This window comes from Molossus molossus, unplaced genomic scaffold (genome assembly GCF_014108415.1).
Source record: "Molossus molossus isolate mMolMol1 unplaced genomic scaffold, mMolMol1.p scaffold_m16_p_20, whole genome shotgun sequence".
NCBI classification, from domain to species: Eukaryota; Metazoa; Chordata; class Mammalia; order Chiroptera; family Molossidae; genus Molossus; species Molossus molossus.
In genome coordinates, this window is record NW_023425356.1 from 22,185,988 (window position 1) to 22,205,852 (window position 19,865).

Genomic DNA, 19,865 nt, shown 5'->3' on the forward strand with positions numbered 1-19,865 from the left:
TGCTTTTTGTTCTCTCTTGGCAAAGAACATGGATCCTTAGAGGTCTGCTCTCCGAATGAAAAACAGCATCACACCCCTCACCTGCCTAAAAACGAAGGAAAAAAAGCGAAATGAACGTACCATGAGTTTCCTATAACATCATCTTGCCAGCCATGTCACTAAATAAAGAATTGGGAAACACTTGCAGGGTTTAGAATGGAACACTCTTTTGTCATTTTGCTCTCTAGTGAGACCTAGAGAAATATCTCTTTTTAATTTTTTCTCACTATGGAAACAGCTTTCCTTTTATTCATATGTCACTTCTACATACCATTTATGGTTATTCACATAAATTCAGATCTAGTGACTACTGGAAACTAGTAGGGAAAGGCTCAAAACAAGAAAATAGGTCCCAACCAGGTACTTGTGCAATAAGGTTCTTTGAGTACCTTCCCTAAAACAGGCGCGCGCGCGCGCGCGCACGCACCCTCGTCAATTATGCTAGTTACTTCAGGGTAAACCATACTCAAAATACAAAAATAGAGCCAGACTGGGACATCATGATTATCAAGAAAGTTTTATTGAATGCCTACTCTGTGTCAAATACCTTTTGGACCACCAGAGTACAGTATGTAGACATAAAAGATAACTAATAAAACAAGGTAGCATATATTACATGCAAAATAAGTTATATAGGCTACAGCATAGCATGGTGAAAAAGCATTGGATTAGAAATCAAGAGATCTGGCCCTGGCTGGTATGGCTCAGTGGTTGGAGCGTCTGCCCATGAACCTAAGGGTCACAGGTTTGATTCCTGGTCAAGGGCCATACCCAGGTTGCAGGTTTAATCCCTGGCCCCATTCGGGGGTTGTGTGGGAGGCAATCAATTTGTGTCTCTCTCACATTGATGTTTCTCTCTCTCTCTCCCTACCTCCCTCTCTTCCACTCTATTTAAAAATCAATGGAAATAATATTCTCAGGTGAGGATTAACAAACAAACAAAAAGAAATCAGGAAATCTGGATTATATCCAAATTCTGATTATCAGGCATATGATCTTGAACAAGTCACTTAAACCAGTAGTTGCAAACTACTGCCTACAAGTCAAATCCAACTCCACCATTGTTTTTGTAAATAAACTTTTATTGGAACACAGTTGTGCTCATTTGTTTATATATTAGGTATCGCTGCTTTGAGCTACAATGACAGAGTTAGATAGTTGCAACAGAAATGTATAGTCCACAATGACTAATTTATTTACTATCTGGCTCTTGCTGATCCCTGACTTAAAATCCCAGTCTATTTCCTTATCTGTAAAATGGGACTAATGTCTGTCCTCAATCACACAAAAGTTGTCATGGGAATCAAATGGAATAAAATATAAAAGTACTGCACTGGCCAGTTTGGCTCAGCAGTTTGAGTGTCGGCCTGCAGACCTAAGGGTCTCGAGTTCAATTCCTAGTCAAGGGCGAGTACCTGGGTTGCAGGCTCAGTCTCTGGACCCTGTCGGGGTTGTGTAGGAGGCAACCAATTGATGTGTCTCTCTCACATTTATGTTTCACTCTCTCTCCCTCCCTTCCACTCTAAATATCAATGGAAAATATCCTCAGGTGAAGATTAATAACAACAAGGTATATATAAATGCCTTGAAAGAAAAGAAAGGGAAAAGTAATATTTTTGAGGGCCTACTATATACAAAACCCTGTACTAGTTGTTTTATGTACATGATCTCATTTTATGAGCCAAAGACTGAGCTTTTATATCATGTTTAATGGAGAAAATAATTGGGAGAAGGACTTGAGTTAGTCATTGAAAGAAGTATAGAGTTTAGTTAACAACCAGGAAAGACTGGGTAAAGTGATCAGCAAGAATGTGAGTTAGAGGGCAAAAAGGCTTACAGTGTTCAGGGACAAATAAGAAAACTGGAACAGAGGGATCACACAGGGGAGCAGAGGGAGAAATAGAGATCTTGACTAAAGGTTTTGGGCTTTCATCTTAAAGCACTGGTGAGCCAGTAGGGATTTGAATGGGGAATGACACGTAAAGCACTGTTCTGGAAAAGTTTATCTGGTTATCATTGAGAAGGGATTCGAGGTAAGACAGACTACTGTTATAGTAAAGTTTAGACCAGAGAGGTGGCAATGGAATGGATGGGAAGAAATGGATTTTCAGAGATAGTCTAAATACAAAATAAAAAGGATTTGGTGACTGAATGACACCAGGTTTTAAACCTAGTAATCTGGAAAAATGATGGTACCATAAATAGCACTATCAGAAGACAGAGACTGTAAAAAGGCAGAACAGAACATCTTAAATTTTTTTTCTTTATTTTAGAGAGGAAGGGAGAGCTAGAGATAGATAGAAACATCGATGGAAGAGAACATCAATTGGCCACCTCCTGCATGCCCCCCACTAGGGATTTGGCCCACAACTTGACTAGGCCCTTACTGGGCCCTGACCTGGAATTGAACTGGCAACCTTTTGGTGAATGGGTTGACACTCAACCACTGAGCCACACTGGCCGGGCAGAACAGAACGTCTTTACAGGAAAGATAATATTTGATCGGTAAGCACTGGGAAAAGCACCAGACTATAAACCAATTGTTCTGTTTCACACACTGTTCTTGCACAAGACACCAAAGTTTCATCATTTATAAAATGAAGGGGTTGGATCAGACCTCTTGGCTCTAAAATGCTGAAGTTTTTAATAATATCTTTGTTGTTGTTGTTGTTAATCCTTGCCCAAGGATATTTTTCTTTTTTATCCTCACCCGAGGATATTTTTTTTTCATTTCTTTTTTGTACAGATAGAGTGGGAGGGAGAGAGAGGAAGGGAGAGAGAGTGAGAAACATCGACGTGAAGGGACACATCGAGTGGCTGCCACCCGCACGACCAACCAGGGCCGGGGACAAACTGCAACCGAGGTACGTGCCCTTAGCGGGAACCGAACCCGGGTCTCTCCGGACCGCAGGCTGATGCTCTAACCGCTGAGCCAAACTGGCCAGGGCGCCCAAGGATATTTTTCTATTGTGTTTTAGAGAGAGTGCAAAGGAGGGATGGAGAGGGAGAGAGAGAAACATCAATGTGAGAGAGACACATCAATTGGTTGCCTCCCACATTTGTCCAGAGTGGGACTGGAGATCAAACCTGCAACCCAGGTACATGACCTTGACCAGGAATTGAATGCAAGACTCTTTGGTGCTTGTGCTGATGCTCTTACCACTGAGCCAAGTCACTGGCCAGGGCTAATATGTTTTAAGTGTTGATAATATGTAAATAGAACTCTCCAGCAGGAATCTAGACACTGAGTATGTCATCTCAGGGTAAAGATTGTGACTGGAGATAAAGTTTTTGCAGTCTTCTAAAACTGAGGCAATGATTAAAGCCATGAAAGAAGATGGAAACCTTTAAGCAAAAGGATGTTGTCAGAGAAGAATAAAGAGCCAATGTGTGAGCCTAGGGGACCACCCACATTCTGGAATGGGCAGAAGTGGGGCCATTAAGAGTTACAGAAGTTGTTGCCAGATAGGTAAGAGGAGAATTAGGCTAGTGAGCTGTCATGGGATCCAAGGGAGGAGAGTTTCAGTAGGCAGCATCAAGAGTGTCAAATGATACAAAGAGAATGAAGTACATAGTCCTTTTTAAAGGCACCCCGGATCTAGCTATTGATTGGGTAGAAGCTACACTACACTACTCTGATTCTGTGAGCTCATTAGTGACTTGGGAAGGTGTGGTAGAGTGATAGTGGTAGCTAGGCTGCAAGAGGTTAAGGACTGAGTGGTAGGAAGGAGTCAGAAGAACACAATCAGACAACTCTGTCAAGAATTATGGAGAAAAACAAGAGAGTACAGTCAGGCTCAAGAGAGGTTTTCAAGAAGGGGGCACCTGATCAAATTTGTAGGAAAAATAAAGAATAAATAATTAAATAGCAAATTGAAGTTACAAGAGAAAGAGGGCTATGTGATATAGCAAAAGTTCCAGAAGTGAAAGGTAACCAAAAACACAAATGGAGAGGTTTGCTTTAGAAAAGAGGTCATGTTTTCTGAAATAAAAGGAGAAAATTATTCAGAGAACAGAGGACTTGAGACATAGGGGAAAGACATATAACTAGCTGTGAAGAACATACTCAGTAGCCAATAAACAATAATTAAAATGACTGCATAGTCTGATATACTGCCAAGACTTAGAATGGAAGATATGGTTTTGGAGGAAAGTGAGACAAATCAGAAAGAGTAGTATACAGAGAATAGTAGATAGTGGTAAATACACTGACTTTATTTTTGCCACCTGATAACACTGGATAGGTAGCCTTCCTACTGCAACATAGGATGGGCAAGAGTAGGTTGACACTTATTCCTAATAAATAATTAATAAATAATAATACAAGAATAAACTTTTGTATAGTTATAACTGTAAACCTACTTTTGCCCACACTTGTACATTTAGCAGCTGCAGCTTTAACAAAAAGTTTTTAATATATATTGTTTTCTTTACTGATTTGAGAGAGAGGAAGGAAGAGAGAGAGAGATAGAAACATCAATTGGCAACCTCCTGCATGGCCCCCACTGGGGATCAGGCCCACAACTTGGGCTTGTGCCCTGACTGGGAATCAAACCAGCGACCTCTAGGTACATGGGTCAATGCTCAACCAGTGAGCCACACCAGCCAGGCTTTATTGATTTTTTTTAGAGAGAGAGAAACATCGATTAGTGGCCTCCGGCAGGCCCCCCACTGGGGATTGAACCCTAAACCCAGGCATGTGCCCTGACCAGGAATTGAACCTCTCAGTCAATAGTATGATGCTCAATCCACTGAGCCACACTGGCCGGGCAGCAGCTGCAGATTTTTTATTAAGGATGAGGCCCAGCCCTGGCTGGTTTGACTCAGCAGTTAGAGTGTCAGCCCGCAGTCCAGAGAGACCTCGATTCAGTTCCCGCTAAGGGCATGTACCTCAGTTGCGGTTTGTCCCCAGCCCCGGTTGGGGTCATGTGGGTGACAACCAGTCGATGTGTCTCTCACATCATTGTTTCTCTCTCTCTCTCCCTCTCATTTCCTCTCTTTCTATAATCAATAAATGGAAAAAAGTTTTTAAAAAAAGGATGAGGCCCAGTGTCTGAGGGGACTCCCCATTATAACAGTTCTAGAGCACCCCTTCTTTTTTTTTTAAATCCTCACCCAAGGACATTTTTTCATTTTTTGTTCAGATAGAGTGGGAGGGAGAGAGAGGAAGAGAGAGAGAGTGAGAGAAACATCGATGTGAAAGGTACACATCGAGTGGCTGCCACCCGCATGACCCAACCAGACTGCAACCAAGATACGTGCCCTTAGTGGGAACTGAACCCGGGTCTCTCTGGACCACAGACCGACGCTCCAACTGCTGAGTCAAACCAGCCAGGGTTACCCCTTCTTTTCAAAACTGGCAACCACAATGCGTGTTCTGACTCTTGTGTCCAGCCTCTGGCAGCAGATTACATATGCATTTATCCACAAGCATCAACAGCTCCCATCAAGGCAAAGAGCTATTGCAAAGCAGAAGAACCTGTTAGTCTGGGCCAGCTGGATGATTACAAGAGGGAAAGACACAAAGGGAAAGGTACTAGTCTCTAGCCTGAATGAAAAAAACAAAGCCAACTCTGGGCCCTGTAACTGTCTCAAGGGTGTTCCCTAAGAAGACGGCAGCAGACTCCCTTTTCCTCTCCCACAGGACTTATATTGTCCCATCCAGTTGGTGGAGCTCAACTTCACAAACCTTCCCACCTCCTTTCTTCTTTGCTGCAGCTTAGAGGAAAAATATTGGTATTTGAAACATAAAGTTTCAACTTCCCTCCCAGTCAGCAAACTGTTTAGGTATAAAATTCCTTTAATCAGAAAGGATTTCTCTTCCCTCAACACAAAGGCACACATTAAAAGTAAAATATATATATTCACATACACACACATATATATACAGACACATATTTCCACAAATTAGAAACCAGTCTCAAGTCTTGGATTAGGGATTGAGAGGATGGACATCAGGAACAACTGGACAATGGCTTCTCATCTGCTCTAGGTGTCCCATAGTCATCTCCCTGGCCATGGTGGGTCGATCACGAGGGGCCAGGGTACAGCTCCAGTCTGATGGCAGAGTTACTGGCAAACTGTGGCAACGAGGTCCCTCTCCAGATAGTTTCTTAGGAAAACCAGGGATGACAGGATATGCTGTAGTAGGTGGAACTGGAGTGGTCGGGGCAGAGTGGGTGAAGGGTTGCTCTCCATGCTGGAGGAAAAAGATGACGCCAATGCTGGTTCCAGTGCTTAAAGGACCATGGCTAAAGGAGATGGTACCTGGGGAACTGAGAGAGGGGTTGCAAATTGGAGTGGTGTGGATCCAAGTGAGGTTCATAGCTGGGCATTCAGCGAGATGCCAAGGCTGCTTTGGTTTCAATACTAGATGTCTTAGCTGTGTCTGGTCCATCTTTTCCATGGGAGGTGCAGGAGAGGAAGCAGCTGGATAACTGTAGTGCCTTGGGAAATGCTAGGGAGAGGGAAAAAAGAGAAAATAAATTATGAGAAAACTTTCAGATTAACTCTACCTGGTTGCCTAAACCTTTGCTTTCTTTGGGAACTCTGTTTGCAAAGCAAACATACCTTGTTTTATGCAACAAATAATTTTCTGCCAGATCATAATTAAGTAAAAGTTTTAGTAACCAAATTATACTTTCATTTATTCAACAAATAAATGAGGGCCCACTATGTACCACACACTATATTAGACATTGGCTATTCAGATATATACAAAATAAAACAGTCCCATGGGTTCTTACTATTTATAATTCATTTCAAGATTTCTTTTTTTTGTTTTGTTTTTTGGGTATGCGCCCCTAGCGGGAACCGAACCCGGAACTCTCTGGTCCGCAGGCCAATGTTCCAACTGCTGAGCCAAACCGGCCAGCGCTCAAGATTTCTTTTAATTGGAATCATCATTTCCCAATTTCTGTATTATATATTCTAATTTCCTTTGTTGAGTGCCTTAAGAAGTATAAATTAATATGCAGGCAAGATCCTCCTGCTTATTTTTTTAAATTACAGTTTACTTTCAATATTATTTTGTATTAGCTTCAGGTGTACAGCATAGTGGTTAGACAGTCATATACTTTACAAAGTATTCCCCCTTCCCCCATATTTCCAGTACCCACCTGGCACTATACATAGTTATTACAATACTACTAACTATATTTTCTATGCTGTACTTTACATGCTTGTGACTATTTCGTAACTACCAATGTGCACATCTTAATCCCTTCACCCTTTTTATCCAGTTTTCTAACCCTCTTCCCTCTGGCAATCATCAGTCTGTTCTCTGTATCTATTAATCTGTTTCTGTTTTGTTTGTTCTTTAGATTCCACATATAAGTGAAATCATATGGCATTTGTCTTTTTCTGACTGACTTATTTCATTTAGCATAATGCCCTCTAGGTCCATTCATACTGTTGCATATGGTAAGATTTCGTTGTTTTCCTCCTGCTTATTTTTAATCATTACTAAAAATTTTTTAAATTAATTTTAGAGAGAAAGGAAGGGTGGGGGAGAGAAACAATGGTTTATTGTTCCACTTATTTATGCATTCATTGATTGATTCTTGTATGTGCCCTGACTGGGGATCAAACCTACAACCTTGGCATATTGGGATGATGCTCTAACAACTGAGCAACCCAGCCTGAGCTCCTCCTACTTATTTTTAAATTGACTATTCTCACAGCAATAACTGTGGTTGATTCAAAACAAGGACTGTCTATTATCTACACAGAAAACTTTCTCTGCACTATCATTTGAGTGTCCCTAAATACCCTATTATTTGAAGGCCAAGAAAATAGGTCTTAGGCTCTATCCAACACTCCCCATGAGTGCCGCAGGGATGCCCTCCTCTCCCCTAATTATGTTCTTCTTATGACCAGTCCATTAAGCCCATGTTTCCAGAGGATCTGGTATGATGATACGTAGGCAGGAGTAAAAAGGAGGAGGAAAGCATTTCAGGGGCAGCAGAGGAAAAAGGATCTGCAGAGAGAAGCTGAGACATCTCCCTGCATGAATCATTTGGGCAAGTAAAAAGCCTTCTGTATCTATGCAGAAAGCAGATAAGCTGCTACATGAGGGGCAAGATTAAACTTCATGGAGTTCTTTGGAGTAATAGAACAAAAAAACATCTAGGAATCAAGACAATAAAGGAAATTTTATCTTTCCCTTCCCTGAAAAGAAACTTATCGAAAAGATAAAAAGACCCAAAAGGAAATGTAAGAGGGAGCCCATTTCTAACTGTACACTTCATTTCTTTGTTTTTTTCCCACCCCTTCCTCAGGTTTATAAGTTCTTACCTTGGTCAGCTTATGCCTGCTACTACCCAATGATGACTTCTGGGAAGCTATGTGAGGAAACCAAGTCTTTAACATTCCTTCCACCTGTAGCAGGGTTCCCAGATAACGCTCCCTGTGAAAGAAACATTAAAAAAAAAAAAAAATTGTGAAAAAAGTAACATGACAGAATTGAAAACATCTCCTTTTTTATGAAGTACTGAGGAAAGAATCAGGAGAACTTACCCCATCTGTGGCTTCTGCAAAACTCCTACAATACGCTGGATCCTGTCCATTGCCACGCTCTGCTGGAAACTGCTCAATCCTGGGTTCAGGGAGTGAGAAAGAAATCAAGTAGTAAACTTCAAGAATTTAGTCAGGTAAAGGAAGGACAGAAGGGGGTTAAAATGGATTCACCCAAAGAAATTAAATCACAGAAAAAAATAAAAGAATAATCTAGGACCCAAACAAAAACTTAAGAGAAATACATATTTATTTTAAGAGAGAGAGAGAGAGAGAGAGAGATGAACCTAGCTCAGATTAATGCAACTAACCTCTTTCAAAGCGACCCATCTTCAGCCCATTCAGTAGGTCTGTGAGAGGACGTATGAATCCCTGGAGCTCTTTACACTGTAAGAAAACAGGACAAAGGCTATGAGAAGACCAAGCACTGCCTACACCAGTACTGATTTTTCTTCCATTTCCAAATCTGGGAGCCAATACCATCCTCATAGGGTCCTTACCAGCCAGCAGGTGCTAAGGCACTCTAGCAGTGTCTTCTTTCCCCAGCTTTCTCTTACCTTTTGAGCAAAGAGCAGGTCTCCTTCTGTGGTACATCCACGGATGTTTAGACCAGTCTCCAATTCACGACCTCTTGATCTTTTGATCCCAGATCCTGCCATAGGAGAATCCAAGCACCGCTCTTGCGAGTGAGATGCTGTATGTTGGTTACTGGAAACCTTGGGTCGTCGCCTGCGGCGGACAGGACCGGGGCTGGGCCGAGAACCTCCCTTGTGCCCAACAGTGTCTGTCCTGGGGCCATGGGCCCCTTTGTCCTCCCCCTCACTATCGGAGGGGAAGCCAAAGTCGCTGTTCACTGGGGACGTGGAAAAAGAGGAAGGGAGAGAGGAGGAAGAATAGGAAGAAACGCTAGATGGAGAATCCATAGGTTCAGAAGCAGGGGCTGGAGAGCAGCTCCTGGAGTACCCAAGGATCGGACCTGCAACTGAAGAGCAAAGCGAAGGAGTTTGAAACCACAACCTGAGAATTAGGAAATGGACTGGGAGACTGGGGTGTACTGTACAGGATAATCATCTCTCTTCTCTCCCTCCCCAATATGACCTGTCTTAGAGACAATAGAAAAAGCCATCTCCCCTGCCTCCATTAAGAAGCTGGACTGCCTTTCTGGCCTCGCAGCGTCAGCTCTTAGCCCGACAGACTTCTGTTCTTTCTTTCCTCACTTCAGAGTAAATCCTTGACGTAACCCCTTCCCCAGTTCGGCTCATTGTTTGCCTGCTCTGTTCCGAGCCTGAATCCGCAGCAAACCTCTAAACCCGAGGTCATGCCACCGGTGGACGTTAAATCTCCGGCACCGGAACCCACCTAGAGACTCCGCAGGAACCGCCTCGCAGAGAGTCCCCTCCCCCGCCCCGGGGGCCCAAGCCTCTCCCCAGTCTTTCTAATCAGATTCCCTGCTCCGGACCCTCTCCGGTCACTGCCACGTGATACGATCCCTCCCAATACCAAGAGATCCCTAAACCCACTCTCTCCGGGGCTGATCCTCCCGCGCACACCGCTACCGGTCCTCCGGGTCTCCTCACCTGTGACGGTCGGCTCAGCTCCGACTGTCTCCAGCTCCTCACAGCCTCCGGGTCTCAGCTACCCACCTCCGCCTCAGTCCCAGTGGGCCCCGCCCCTTACCCCTCCCAGACACGTGCAGCTCTGCACGTGCCTTCCCCCCTGCGTACACAGACCTCGTACTCTCATTGGTCCTCTAGCCGGTGGCACGTGACTGTAGTTACTGAAGTTTCTATCCCATTTGCTACAGCAATACAGGGGCTCGGCCAATAGAGAGGCAGTCAGGTGACGATTGGCTGGAAGGGCAGCATTCCGTGCTCCGCCCCTACATGCGGCTCGCAGAGAGGACCCGGTGATGAGAAAAGGAGGAGGATGGAGAAAGAGTGGAAAAGAAGGGAGGGGAGTAAAAAGGCGGAACCCATGGCCTTAAATAGGATTGTGGTGCGCCGGAAACGCGTGGCTAGAGTGTGCAGACTGGTTGTGTGACCCGAGTTGCGCGCCTCTAGATACGGGGTTTCTGGCTCCCCGCGAGCCGACCCTTCCACCCCCTCCTTGAGCACCTCCGCTCACGAGTGCAGCACGTGGAGCCATCAGCGACTTGCATTTGCAACGTGTGTGAGAACAGATGCGTGCCACTGTGTATCCTCTCCACCTCGCGGCGGCCCAGCCCTCGTGATTCCCCGGTCTCTTTCACCGTACCCTCCTCCTCTTTCTCCTACAAGTTGGGTGCCTCCTGCCCTGCTGGGTGAGGAGGGTGGGGACTGCCGCCGAGAACACCGCGTTCTCTCCCGGGCTCCCGCTGGGGCGGCTCCTCCAGCCCTTTCCTTACATAACCCGCGTGCACGTTACCAGCTCAGATGCCAGCCCGCCACGACTCTAGAGGTCAAAGCCGAACTCGATTGTTCCTGACGTTTCTACCCTGGCTCCTAGGGCTCTGCGCTCTGAATTCTGTGATTCCTAGTAAGAGAACCGAGTGGGGAAGGTCCCTGATCTTCTAAGTTATATGTCTGTCTAGTTTCAGTTTCTTCATTGGTCCCCCAGGGAAGATTCTAAAGGTTTTGAAGGAGGGAAGGTGGCAAGTCCGGAGTTCTACTCTTCGCAGCCCCTTGCAGTATTGAAACGGTGCAGTGGAGAGAGAAGGGGATAGGGGATCAGGGACTCTAGGCTAATTGAAGCTGTGACAGAAGAGACCGCAAGGGGGCAGCCCAGTTCTAATTAGGGTCCCGAGGATAGAGGAAAAAAATTAATGTCCCTGCCTGCCCTAATTTCAAACTGGAAAAGACACATTGGGGGGGGGGGGGGGTTTGAGGAGGGTGTGAATTTTTATAATCTAGTCTAAGTAGTTTTTGATATTTTACATGTTTAACAATGTGCTTATTTTATAAAAAGAAAAAAGTTTCTAAATAAACTTCAACTCTCCCCAAACACAGTTTTAATACCATATATAATAAAATAAAGCAATAGAATTAGAGGGAATTATGGACTGTAAATAAACCTGTTGTCTGTGGGTGCTCTTCTCTGTTCTTTCCAAAATTTCAGGTCCTAACAACTCCCTCTAATACTATTGTCACCTAACTCCCTTTCTAAATTACCCTTCCCACCCCATATTCTGGTGCTCTCTTTAGTGTTGTGGCTTTAGAACAGACCCTCATGAAGGAATAGTGAGTAACCAGATTATTTCATTTATTTATTTTATCTTCCAATTTCCTCTTCCCAAATCCCCATCCAAAGAGTCATAGATAGCAGCCTTCTCTCCTAAAAAAGCAAAGAAAGGGGGAAAAAACAACAAAACCAGGTTCAAGGGACTCAGGAAAACCCTCCACGCCCCCCATTTCTTTGAAAACTCCCCAGATTTTATGTTCTCAGCTAAATTTCTCCATGACAGCTTCTGGAAGGTGTGTCCCCTTCCCTTTTCACCCCTTCCTTCTGCTAAATCTCTTCATGCCCCATTGTTATTTAGAATCCCAACTTAAATTCCTTCCTTATAATACAGGTTTCTGTTTTCTCCTCCTTTCCCCCACCTCTCCCCTACATTAGGGAACTGCCACCTCTTCAGCTTCTGAACTTTGCCCTCTTGATTCTGCTAGGTTATGGGACCCCTCCCATTTTGCCCTCTGGCACTTGCCATGCCTTAAACTACCACCAGGCTGGAAACCAGGAGAGGTTTCTTTTCCAGTCCACCTGCTTCTGCTCTAGGAGGTCCTGAAGTTCTCCCAGTTCAAAACAAATGATTATTCTCATTACAAAAGTCTTTGCCTTGACATCTCCTTAGGTAGATAATAAAAGTTTTTCTAAATGCGGCTTCTCTTCTTTTAATCATCTGAGAATTAACCAGGCTGGAAACACCAGCCAGAAATAGTAAAACTTGCTTCACAGACTTCCCCACAGCCAGCGGCTGCACTCTCACCTTCTACATGAAATATATCCACCTCTGAAGGAGGGCCCAGGACAGGAGGAGGGAAATGGGACTCTGCAGACTGGATACAGCATGGTTCTTATCTGGACTCTGCTAAAATACAGATATCACACCATAGTAGACCAGCATCACCCTTCCTACTATCCTCTTGCCCTCTGGAAAGATAGCTCTCTCTTTTTTTTTAATTCTCACCAGAGGACATTTTTGCATTTATCTTCAGATAGAGTGGGAGGGAGAGAGGGAGAGAAACATCAACTGGTTGCCACCCCCACGACCCCAGCTGGGGCCGTAGACAAACTGCAACCGAGGTATCATGCCCTTAGTGGGAACCAAACCCAAGTCTCTCTGGTCGGGGGGGCTGATGCTCTAACCGCTGAGCCAAAACAGCCAGGGTGATAGCCATGTCTTTCTTTATACCAACTTTTGTCTTCCTTTCCTCTGAGCATAGAGAAAGACCAGCCTTCCTCCCCATATTATAAAGAATCCTTTCCTCTGTGTCTTTCAACCATTCCTGACCATACCAGGGAGGCCTAACTCAATTCAATATGTATTTTTATTTATGTGCTTGTCACTGTGCTACATGCTATAGGAGGGATATAAATATGATTAAGACATGGCTCCTACTCAAGACATTTACAACCTAAAGGGAGTATACTGTACACTTTAAAATATTCATCTGTGGCCCAGCCGGTGTGGCTCAGTTGGTTGAACATTGTTCCACACACCAAGAGGTTGCCAGCTTTCTTAGGGCATATGCAGGGATTGGGTTGTGGGCTCAGTCTCCAGTAGGGGACATGAAGGAGGCATCGGATCGATGATGTTTCTCTCTCATTGATATTTCTATCTCTCTCTACCTCTCCCTTCCTCGCTTCCTCTCTCTCTAAAATCAATTTTAAAACATTAAAAAAGATTTATCTGTTCTTGTCATCAATCATCAACCTTCTATTCCTCCCATCTGTGTTCAACTATATTCAGGCTGTACTTTGGTCCTGTTGCCTTTTCTAGCTGTTGCTTCTCTTTTTTTCATTTCCAGATTTCACAAATGGTTGGTCTATGCTCTTCCTCACAATGACCTCCCTCTCTAATTCCACAAAATCTAGCTTTTGCTCCAACCACTCACTTAAAACTGCTTTTTGGGAGGTTATGAATAATCTCCTCCTTGGCCTCTTGGTAACATTTCATTGATTATATTAAACTTTTTCTTCAAGAGTATAATATAAATTCGGCTATCTGTATTTCTTGGTTGATTTCTCTATCTCCTTCTACCAGCATAGGCGTTGGCCTTTTGGTCTTCTGTGTGTACAGGCTCTACTGAGCTCATCTACTTTCATAACTGTGACTTTGCACTTAGAACTGCAGTGCTGGCCTAATTCCACTACCTTTAGGATAGCCTCACAGGGCTGTCACCATAAGTTCAGCTTGGCCAATACCAAATTTATAACCACTTCTAAAACACTCTGACCTCCCACTTCCCATTTTGGTTAACCATGTCCCCAGACATCCATGTTTAAAACATAAGTTATTTTAACTCTCTCCTCATTTAGGCCTCATATGAAATTATAACAAAAACAAAGTGTTTTCTTCTCCTTCTTCTTCTTCTTCTTCTTCTTCTTCTTCTTCTTCTTCTTCAAAATAGTTCTTATTTTTCTCTTCTCCATTCAAAATTTTCCTGCCCTAGTCCAGGTCTTTAATGAATTATTTTGGGAATGATGCAAATCTCACTAATCTCTCTTTACTCCATTGCATCTTGTTTAGAACCAGACAAATAGTTTCTTGTTCAGATAGAGTGGGAGGGAGAAAGAGGAAGAGAGAGAGAGAAAGAGAAACATCGATGTGAAAGGGACACATCGAATGGTTGCCACCTGCACAACCCAACCAGGGCCAAGGTCAAACTGCAACTGAGTTACATGCTCTTAGCGGGAACTGAAACCGGGTCTCTCTGGACCGCAGGCCGACGCCCTAACCGCTAAGCCAAACTGGACAGGGCTAGGCTCCCTATTTCTTATAAGTCCAAACTTCAGCCTGACACTTCAGATTCTCTATAATTTTGCCCTATCTTCCATATGTGAAATCACCAAGCAAATGTTAAAAGTTTTGTAAATTTAATTTTCCTCTTAATTTCCCACTGTTTCTTTCCATATACCCTCTCCTTCAGGCAGAACTCATCCACAAAACATGTCATGCTTGTTCTGTTCCCCCACTCCTACCCCCCTCCCCCGTCAATGCAGCTCTTCTATTCTTAGAATAACTATTCTTTTTTCTTAGTTGCTTTCATCCATTTATAACGTACCACCAATCTAAAGTTTACTTATTCTTCAAAGTGTATCTCAAGCACAATCACCTTCTAAAAGTCTTCCAGACAACTCCTGTACTGATCTCTCTCCTTCTACTGTCTAAAGCACTTGTCTATGTCATATGCTCTCAAATTTGTATGTAATTTAACATAGTTATAAATTTTTTCATTTTGTTCTAAATGTTTGTAAGCTGGGCCCTGGCCAGTTTGGCTCAGCGGTTAGAGCGTTGACCTGTGGTCCAGAGAGACCTGGGTTCGGTTCCTGCTAAGGGCATGTACCTCGGTTGCAGTTTGTCCCCAGCCCTGGTTGGTTGTGCGGGTGGCAGCCACTCAATGTGTCCCTTTCACGTCGATGTTTCTCTCTCTCTCTCTTCCTCTCTCTCCCTCCCACTCTATCTGAACAAAAAAATGGAAAAATGTCCTTGGGTGAGGATAACAATAAATAAATAAATAAATAGATAAATAGATAAATGAATAAATAAATAAATAAATGTTTGTAAGCTGGGGTTTTATAAATACTTTGAGGGCAATAATGACATCACAGATTTATGTTTCAGCAGCAGCAGCATCCTTAGTAACTTTAGGCATGGGTTACATATATGTAGGTTAGATACGTTACATATTGAACTGAAATTTAAGTGCGTCAAATATTCCCAGGGTTCTGTATATAGGGTTAGTATTAAATCTCAGTGAAAGAAATGATGGCCAAGCCCTGGCCAGTTTGGCTCAGCGGTTAGAGCGTCGGCCTGCGGTCCGGAGAGACCCGGGTTTGGTTCCCGCTAAGGGCATGTACTTCGGTTGCAGTTTGTCCCCGGCCCTGGTTGGTCGTGCGGGTGGCAGCCACTCGATGTGTCCCTTCATGTCGATGTTTCTCTCTCTCTCCCTTCCTCTCTCTCCCTCCCACTCTATCTGTACAAAAAAAATGGAAAAATGTTCTCGGGTGAGGATAAAAAAAAAAGAAAAAAAAAAAAAGAAATGATGGCCAAGCTGAGATGAACACCTGCATTACAATACTAGTTATTTGGTTCCCCCATCCACCGAAACCTGGTATTCCAGTTCTTTCTTGCTCCATGTCACCAGTCCTGGGATCTATCCAGGGTAAGGGATGTCTCATCTCCCTCCCATCTTATCCCCAATTAACTCACTGGTTCCGTCAGCACTGGTTTCACTGTTATAGGCCTCTGATGGTCTGCATGTTCTGTTTCACGATTAGTGGTAGTCTCTTCTGTTTTCACTGTCTCCTTATCCAACCTGTTCTGTCCTCAGAAGGATTAGGAAACAAAGAGTTATCATTGACTCCATCCAATATGCTCATAGACTCTCTAAAGTTCTTCTCTCCTTCACCTCTCCTGTTCCCCAAATCCCACCTGCCCTCTAAGACTTAAGCTCCTGACTTGACATTTGCATGGATTGTATACCCATCCCATTCACCAATTCCCTTGACTCAAGGACTGCTCCTCCCTTTCAGTGTCTTAATCTACTGGGTTCTGGCTTCATTCTCTTTCCCAGCTATGATAACTGGTCTGTTTTGTGTTCACTACCCAGTTTCACTTTACCTAACTCATTTTTATTTCTGCTAATAATTTTAATTTCAACATTGCCCAGTTCCTTTTTAACTATTACCTATCCTGATCCTCCTAGATGTCACTCACCAGCCTGTCCTCTGACTCAAATATGGAGTAATCAACAGTGAAATTTGCACCAAAGTCATCTGGGGAGGAGAAAACAATTAGTAGTAACAAAAGAGAAAGGTAGTACTACATCTAGAAGTGAGAAGAGGAAGAAATTGCCCAGAACACTTCAACTTGCTCATGTTGTAAAATGTACTAGTATACTCTAATTCAAATGAACTTTAATGTGAAAAATGTTTGTGAATGTGTATGTATTTGTATTTTCTTTCTTTTATCTTTAGAGAGAGAAGAAGGGAGAGAGAGAGAAAGAAACATTGATATGAGAGAGGAACATTGATCTGTTGCCTCCCGTACACACCCCGACTGGGGATCAAACCCGCAACCTGGGTATGTGCCCTGACTGGAAATCAAACCCACCACCTTTCAGTGTACAGGACAACACTCCAACCAACTGAGCCATACCGGCCAGGGCTATAGATTTGTATGTTCAATCTGACACCTAAAATAATTTACAAATTTGAAAATTTTCAAATTGTTTCAACCAGTTTCCAAAGAATTGAAAATTGCTATCTTTGGAAATAACATCATGAACCTTGATAGTCTTTGCTCATAGCAAAATTTGTCTCTGACCCAATTGCTCTATTGAAAAGGGAAAGACCAAGTCTCAGAACTAAATATCCCTCAAACCTCTCTCCATCCTGCTAAGGGTCAAAGCCTTATACATACTCACCATAATTGGGGGTGATTGTGTAATAATAGATCACCTGATAATAATCATCCTCTTCCAGTCCTTCTTCATCCTCATATTTTTGTCCTATGGAGACAAGGACTAGAGGTCAAAGGGTATCTGAAACTCCTTAGCAACAGAAGGACACAAGGTTGATCTCAGCTCTATCAGTTTCCTTTCTCTCTGCCTCACCTCCAAGGGTCAGACTATCTCTCTGTTTCTGCACCTCTAAAACCTTCTCAGTCTTCTGGGCTTCATCTCTGTGATGAGGCTTGTCTCTCTATGCCTTTTAATCCAGTGGCAGCTGTCTCTCAATGGCATGGAGGGAAAAAAGGAACTTCCAGAACAGAAAACAGGTCCCTTCACATACTGTAAACTCAAAACAAGAACTAAACCTAAAAAAAGATAGGAAGTAGAGAGAGAGAGAGAGAGAGAGAGAGAGAGACTAGAAATTAAGAACTCCATATCTACTATTCAGTATGCTCCAGACTGTATTGTATTTAAGCTAAGGCAATAAAAATAATCTAATTGGAACAGCAAAAAGAAGAAAAAAAAAAGGATCATATAAGGAATGTCTGAGTTCTCTCATTGGTGTCTCTCACAAATAATGGACACATACACTGTTAGATTTTGGACTTGTATTTTAGTTCCAGTTTCACTGCTAACTAGCAGAATAACTCAGAAAAAGCTATTTAACTTCTGTTTTCTTAAAATGAGTCAGCTGGACTAAATGGCCAGTCTATATTCATTTTTCTTCCTTCCCAGGACTGAAAATATGTAGCTTTGACATGATTGGGTCTAGAACTCTAGGCCTCCTGCTAAAACACTTCCCTAAGCTCCTTGAAGTCTCTTCCTTAACCAGAAGCAATGACACAAGAATCTGGAGGAAAAGGAAACAATAAGAGCACCTGGCAGACTAGGAACAAAGGAGGGAAGGAGCCGAGCTACTTTTTGGATTCTGTCCCTGAAGGCACCCAGTTCGTCACTACCCTAAAGGTCACCTCCACTTCTATCTCTTTACTAATTCAAGGTTTTTTCTCCAGCATTCTGGGAAAGAAGACACCCTGGCTTCTCTCACTAGTTTCAGACTTTCCCACCTTCAGAGTCTACTGATCTCCTTTACTCTCACTTTAGTCCCTCTCATCTTGTTCAACTCTGTGGTGATGGAGAGCTGAATTCACTCTTGTTAGGACTTCTGCGGTTCTGGGGCTTCATCCTCATCAGCTGTCTCTTCTTTGATAGGACTCTGCTTTCCTCCCCCTTTCCTGGCTCTATTTCCCAGATCCTCCTCCACCCCCAACACTGGACTGTAGCACAAATGAGAGAGTGTTATCACTCCCCATTGAATTGGACCTCTTACCTTCTCCTGATTTTTCTTTCTCCCACTCCATTTATGGTAGAAGACCTGGTCCTAAAACTCAGGAAGAGAAGTGAACTTACCCAGGATAAGTGGCACTGCAAGGATGGCTACAAAGAGGACATCCATTCTGATACTGCACTATTACTGTGAAAGTAAAAAAGGAAATTACAGCGTTTCCCACCAAACTTACCCCGCCTCCGGTCTTCCTCCAAAGCAGGGAGGGAGCTGCAGCAACTCTTTTCTCAGGGGGTGGAATTCTCCTCCCACTTGTTGACTGACTAGATTATCAGTCACTATTTGTCCTCAGCCAGAGCTGCCCATATTAAGAGAGGCAAAATGGATTTCCAATGGGAACATGTTCACTGAGCTCTCCCAGCCCTCGATTAGATCCTGTCAGGATTCCTGCTGCCACTAACCAAAACAACAAAACACCCTCACCCTCGCTACTAAGAAGTTTCTCTTACTAAGCCTTCTCCCCTCCTCTCCTTCCTTCTCTCAATCCTCACAAAAAGCTCAACTTCCCTCTCACTGTCCCTACTTATTATCACCATCCAGAGTTGCTCTTCTCTCTAAGGCTTAATTAATCACATTATCTTTCTTCACAGTTGACATGTTCTGAAAAGGGATGAGAATTTTCTAGCTGAAAATAGTTTCTCTTTTCTGCCTGTCTTGGACTGTGAAGTATGCGAGCAATATCAACATCATTGTCTGACTCTCAAAGCACCTGCTACATTGTGTTTGATAAAAATCTCTCAGCCAAGGTCAGTTATTTCCTCTCTGGTAAGTACTGACCTCACCTCACCTCTTTCTTAACTCTCTGGATACAGGATATAATGAAGGGAGAAAGCAGATTGTTTCTTTCCCTGCTGCAGGTGCTACACCTCTCCTATGTTCAGTTACTTGGTATATTCCTTTCATTCCAGCCTATAGGAGTTCATCTTATCCTTTTCTTTGCTTTTGAATTCAATTCAGAAACTTTTAGTAACATACATGCTAGGTACAAAATGCTAGGCTGAGCCTGATAGGCAATTCAGGGTTCACAGGCAAGGGAATAAGAAAAAAAGTAGTATTTTTTTTATTTTGACTTATCTTTATTCTTGAATGTTACAGATGTCCCCTCCTTTTTTCCCACTGACCCCTCCCTCCTCCCTAATCCTGCCCCACTTCTGCCTTCCCCACACTATTGTCAATGTCCATTGGTTATGCATTTATGCATAGAAGTTCTTTGGTTTATCTCATCCCGCCCTCCCTCCCCCCTTCCCTTTGAGGTTCATCAGTCTAACAACCAATTTGTACTTCTTAATTCCTTCATCTTTTTCACCTATGCCTCC

General features: G+C 43.4%; 2 protein-coding genes across 7 annotated transcripts; both read right to left on the reverse strand.

The window, feature by feature from the left end:
* Positions 1-5,821: 5,821 nt before the first annotated feature.
* Positions 5,822-10,201, reverse strand: CIART (circadian associated repressor of transcription). 2 transcript variants are annotated; one of them, XM_036272982.1, is made up of 6 exons: positions 10,131-10,201; positions 9,111-9,535; positions 8,865-8,940; positions 8,557-8,635; positions 8,335-8,446; positions 5,822-6,496 (listed from the first exon to the last, which is right to left on the reverse strand). In XM_036272982.1, exons 2-6 carry the CDS (start codon positions 9,474-9,476, stop codon positions 5,972-5,974), a joined length of 1,158 nt encoding a protein of 385 aa, XP_036128875.1. In that variant the 5' UTR covers positions 9,477-9,535; positions 10,131-10,201; the 3' UTR covers positions 5,822-5,971. The 2 variants fall into 2 exon arrangements, with proteins under 2 accessions (XP_036128875.1, XP_036128876.1); XM_036272983.1 differs by having other exon boundaries at positions 5,911-6,496; positions 9,111-9,232; positions 10,131-10,149.
* Positions 10,202-11,768: 1,567 nt separating this feature from the next.
* On the reverse strand, positions 11,769-18,710 carry CUNH1orf54 (chromosome unknown C1orf54 homolog). 5 transcript variants are annotated; one of them, XM_036272852.1, is made up of 6 exons: positions 18,615-18,703; positions 17,178-17,261; positions 16,469-16,527; positions 15,962-16,072; positions 12,515-12,613; positions 11,769-11,862 (listed from the first exon to the last, which is right to left on the reverse strand). In XM_036272852.1, the coding sequence occupies exons 1-5, from the start codon at positions 18,658-18,660 to the stop codon at positions 12,518-12,520; spliced, it is 396 nt and encodes a 131-aa protein (XP_036128745.1). In that variant the 5' UTR covers positions 18,661-18,703; the 3' UTR covers positions 11,769-11,862; positions 12,515-12,517. The 5 variants fall into 5 exon arrangements, with proteins under 5 accessions (XP_036128745.1, XP_036128744.1, XP_036128746.1 ...); XM_036272851.1 differs by having other exon boundaries at positions 12,515-12,616; XM_036272853.1 differs by having other exon boundaries at positions 12,515-12,616; positions 18,535-18,689.
* Positions 18,711-19,865: the final 1,155 nt, after the last annotated feature.

Bases quoted from the DNA above. Each gene is read 5' to 3' on its own strand.
- CIART (XM_036272982.1), bottom strand. From the start codon at position 9,476: ATGGATTCTCCATCTAGCGTTTCTTCCTATTCTTCCTCCTCTCTCCCT. The intron at 8,941-9,110 runs GTAAGAGAAAGC...GTTTTCTTACAG, and splicing joins ACCTGCTCTTTGCTCAAAAG to TGTAAAGAGCTCCAGGGATT. The intron at 8,636-8,864 runs GTTAGTTGCATT...CCCTGAACCCAG, and splicing joins GATGGGTCGCTTTGAAAGAG to GATTGAGCAGTTTCCAGCAG.
- CUNH1orf54 (XM_036272851.1), bottom strand. From the start codon at position 18,660: ATGGATGTCCTCTTTGTAGCCATCCTTGCAGTGCCACTTATCCTGG. The intron at 17,262-18,614 runs GTAAGTTCACTT...TTGTCTCCATAG, and splicing joins TGCAGTGCCACTTATCCTGG to GACAAAAATATGAGGATGAA. The intron at 16,528-17,177 runs GTGAGTATGTAT...TCTCCTCCCCAG, and splicing joins CACAATCACCCCCAATTATG to ATGACTTTGGTGCAAATTTC.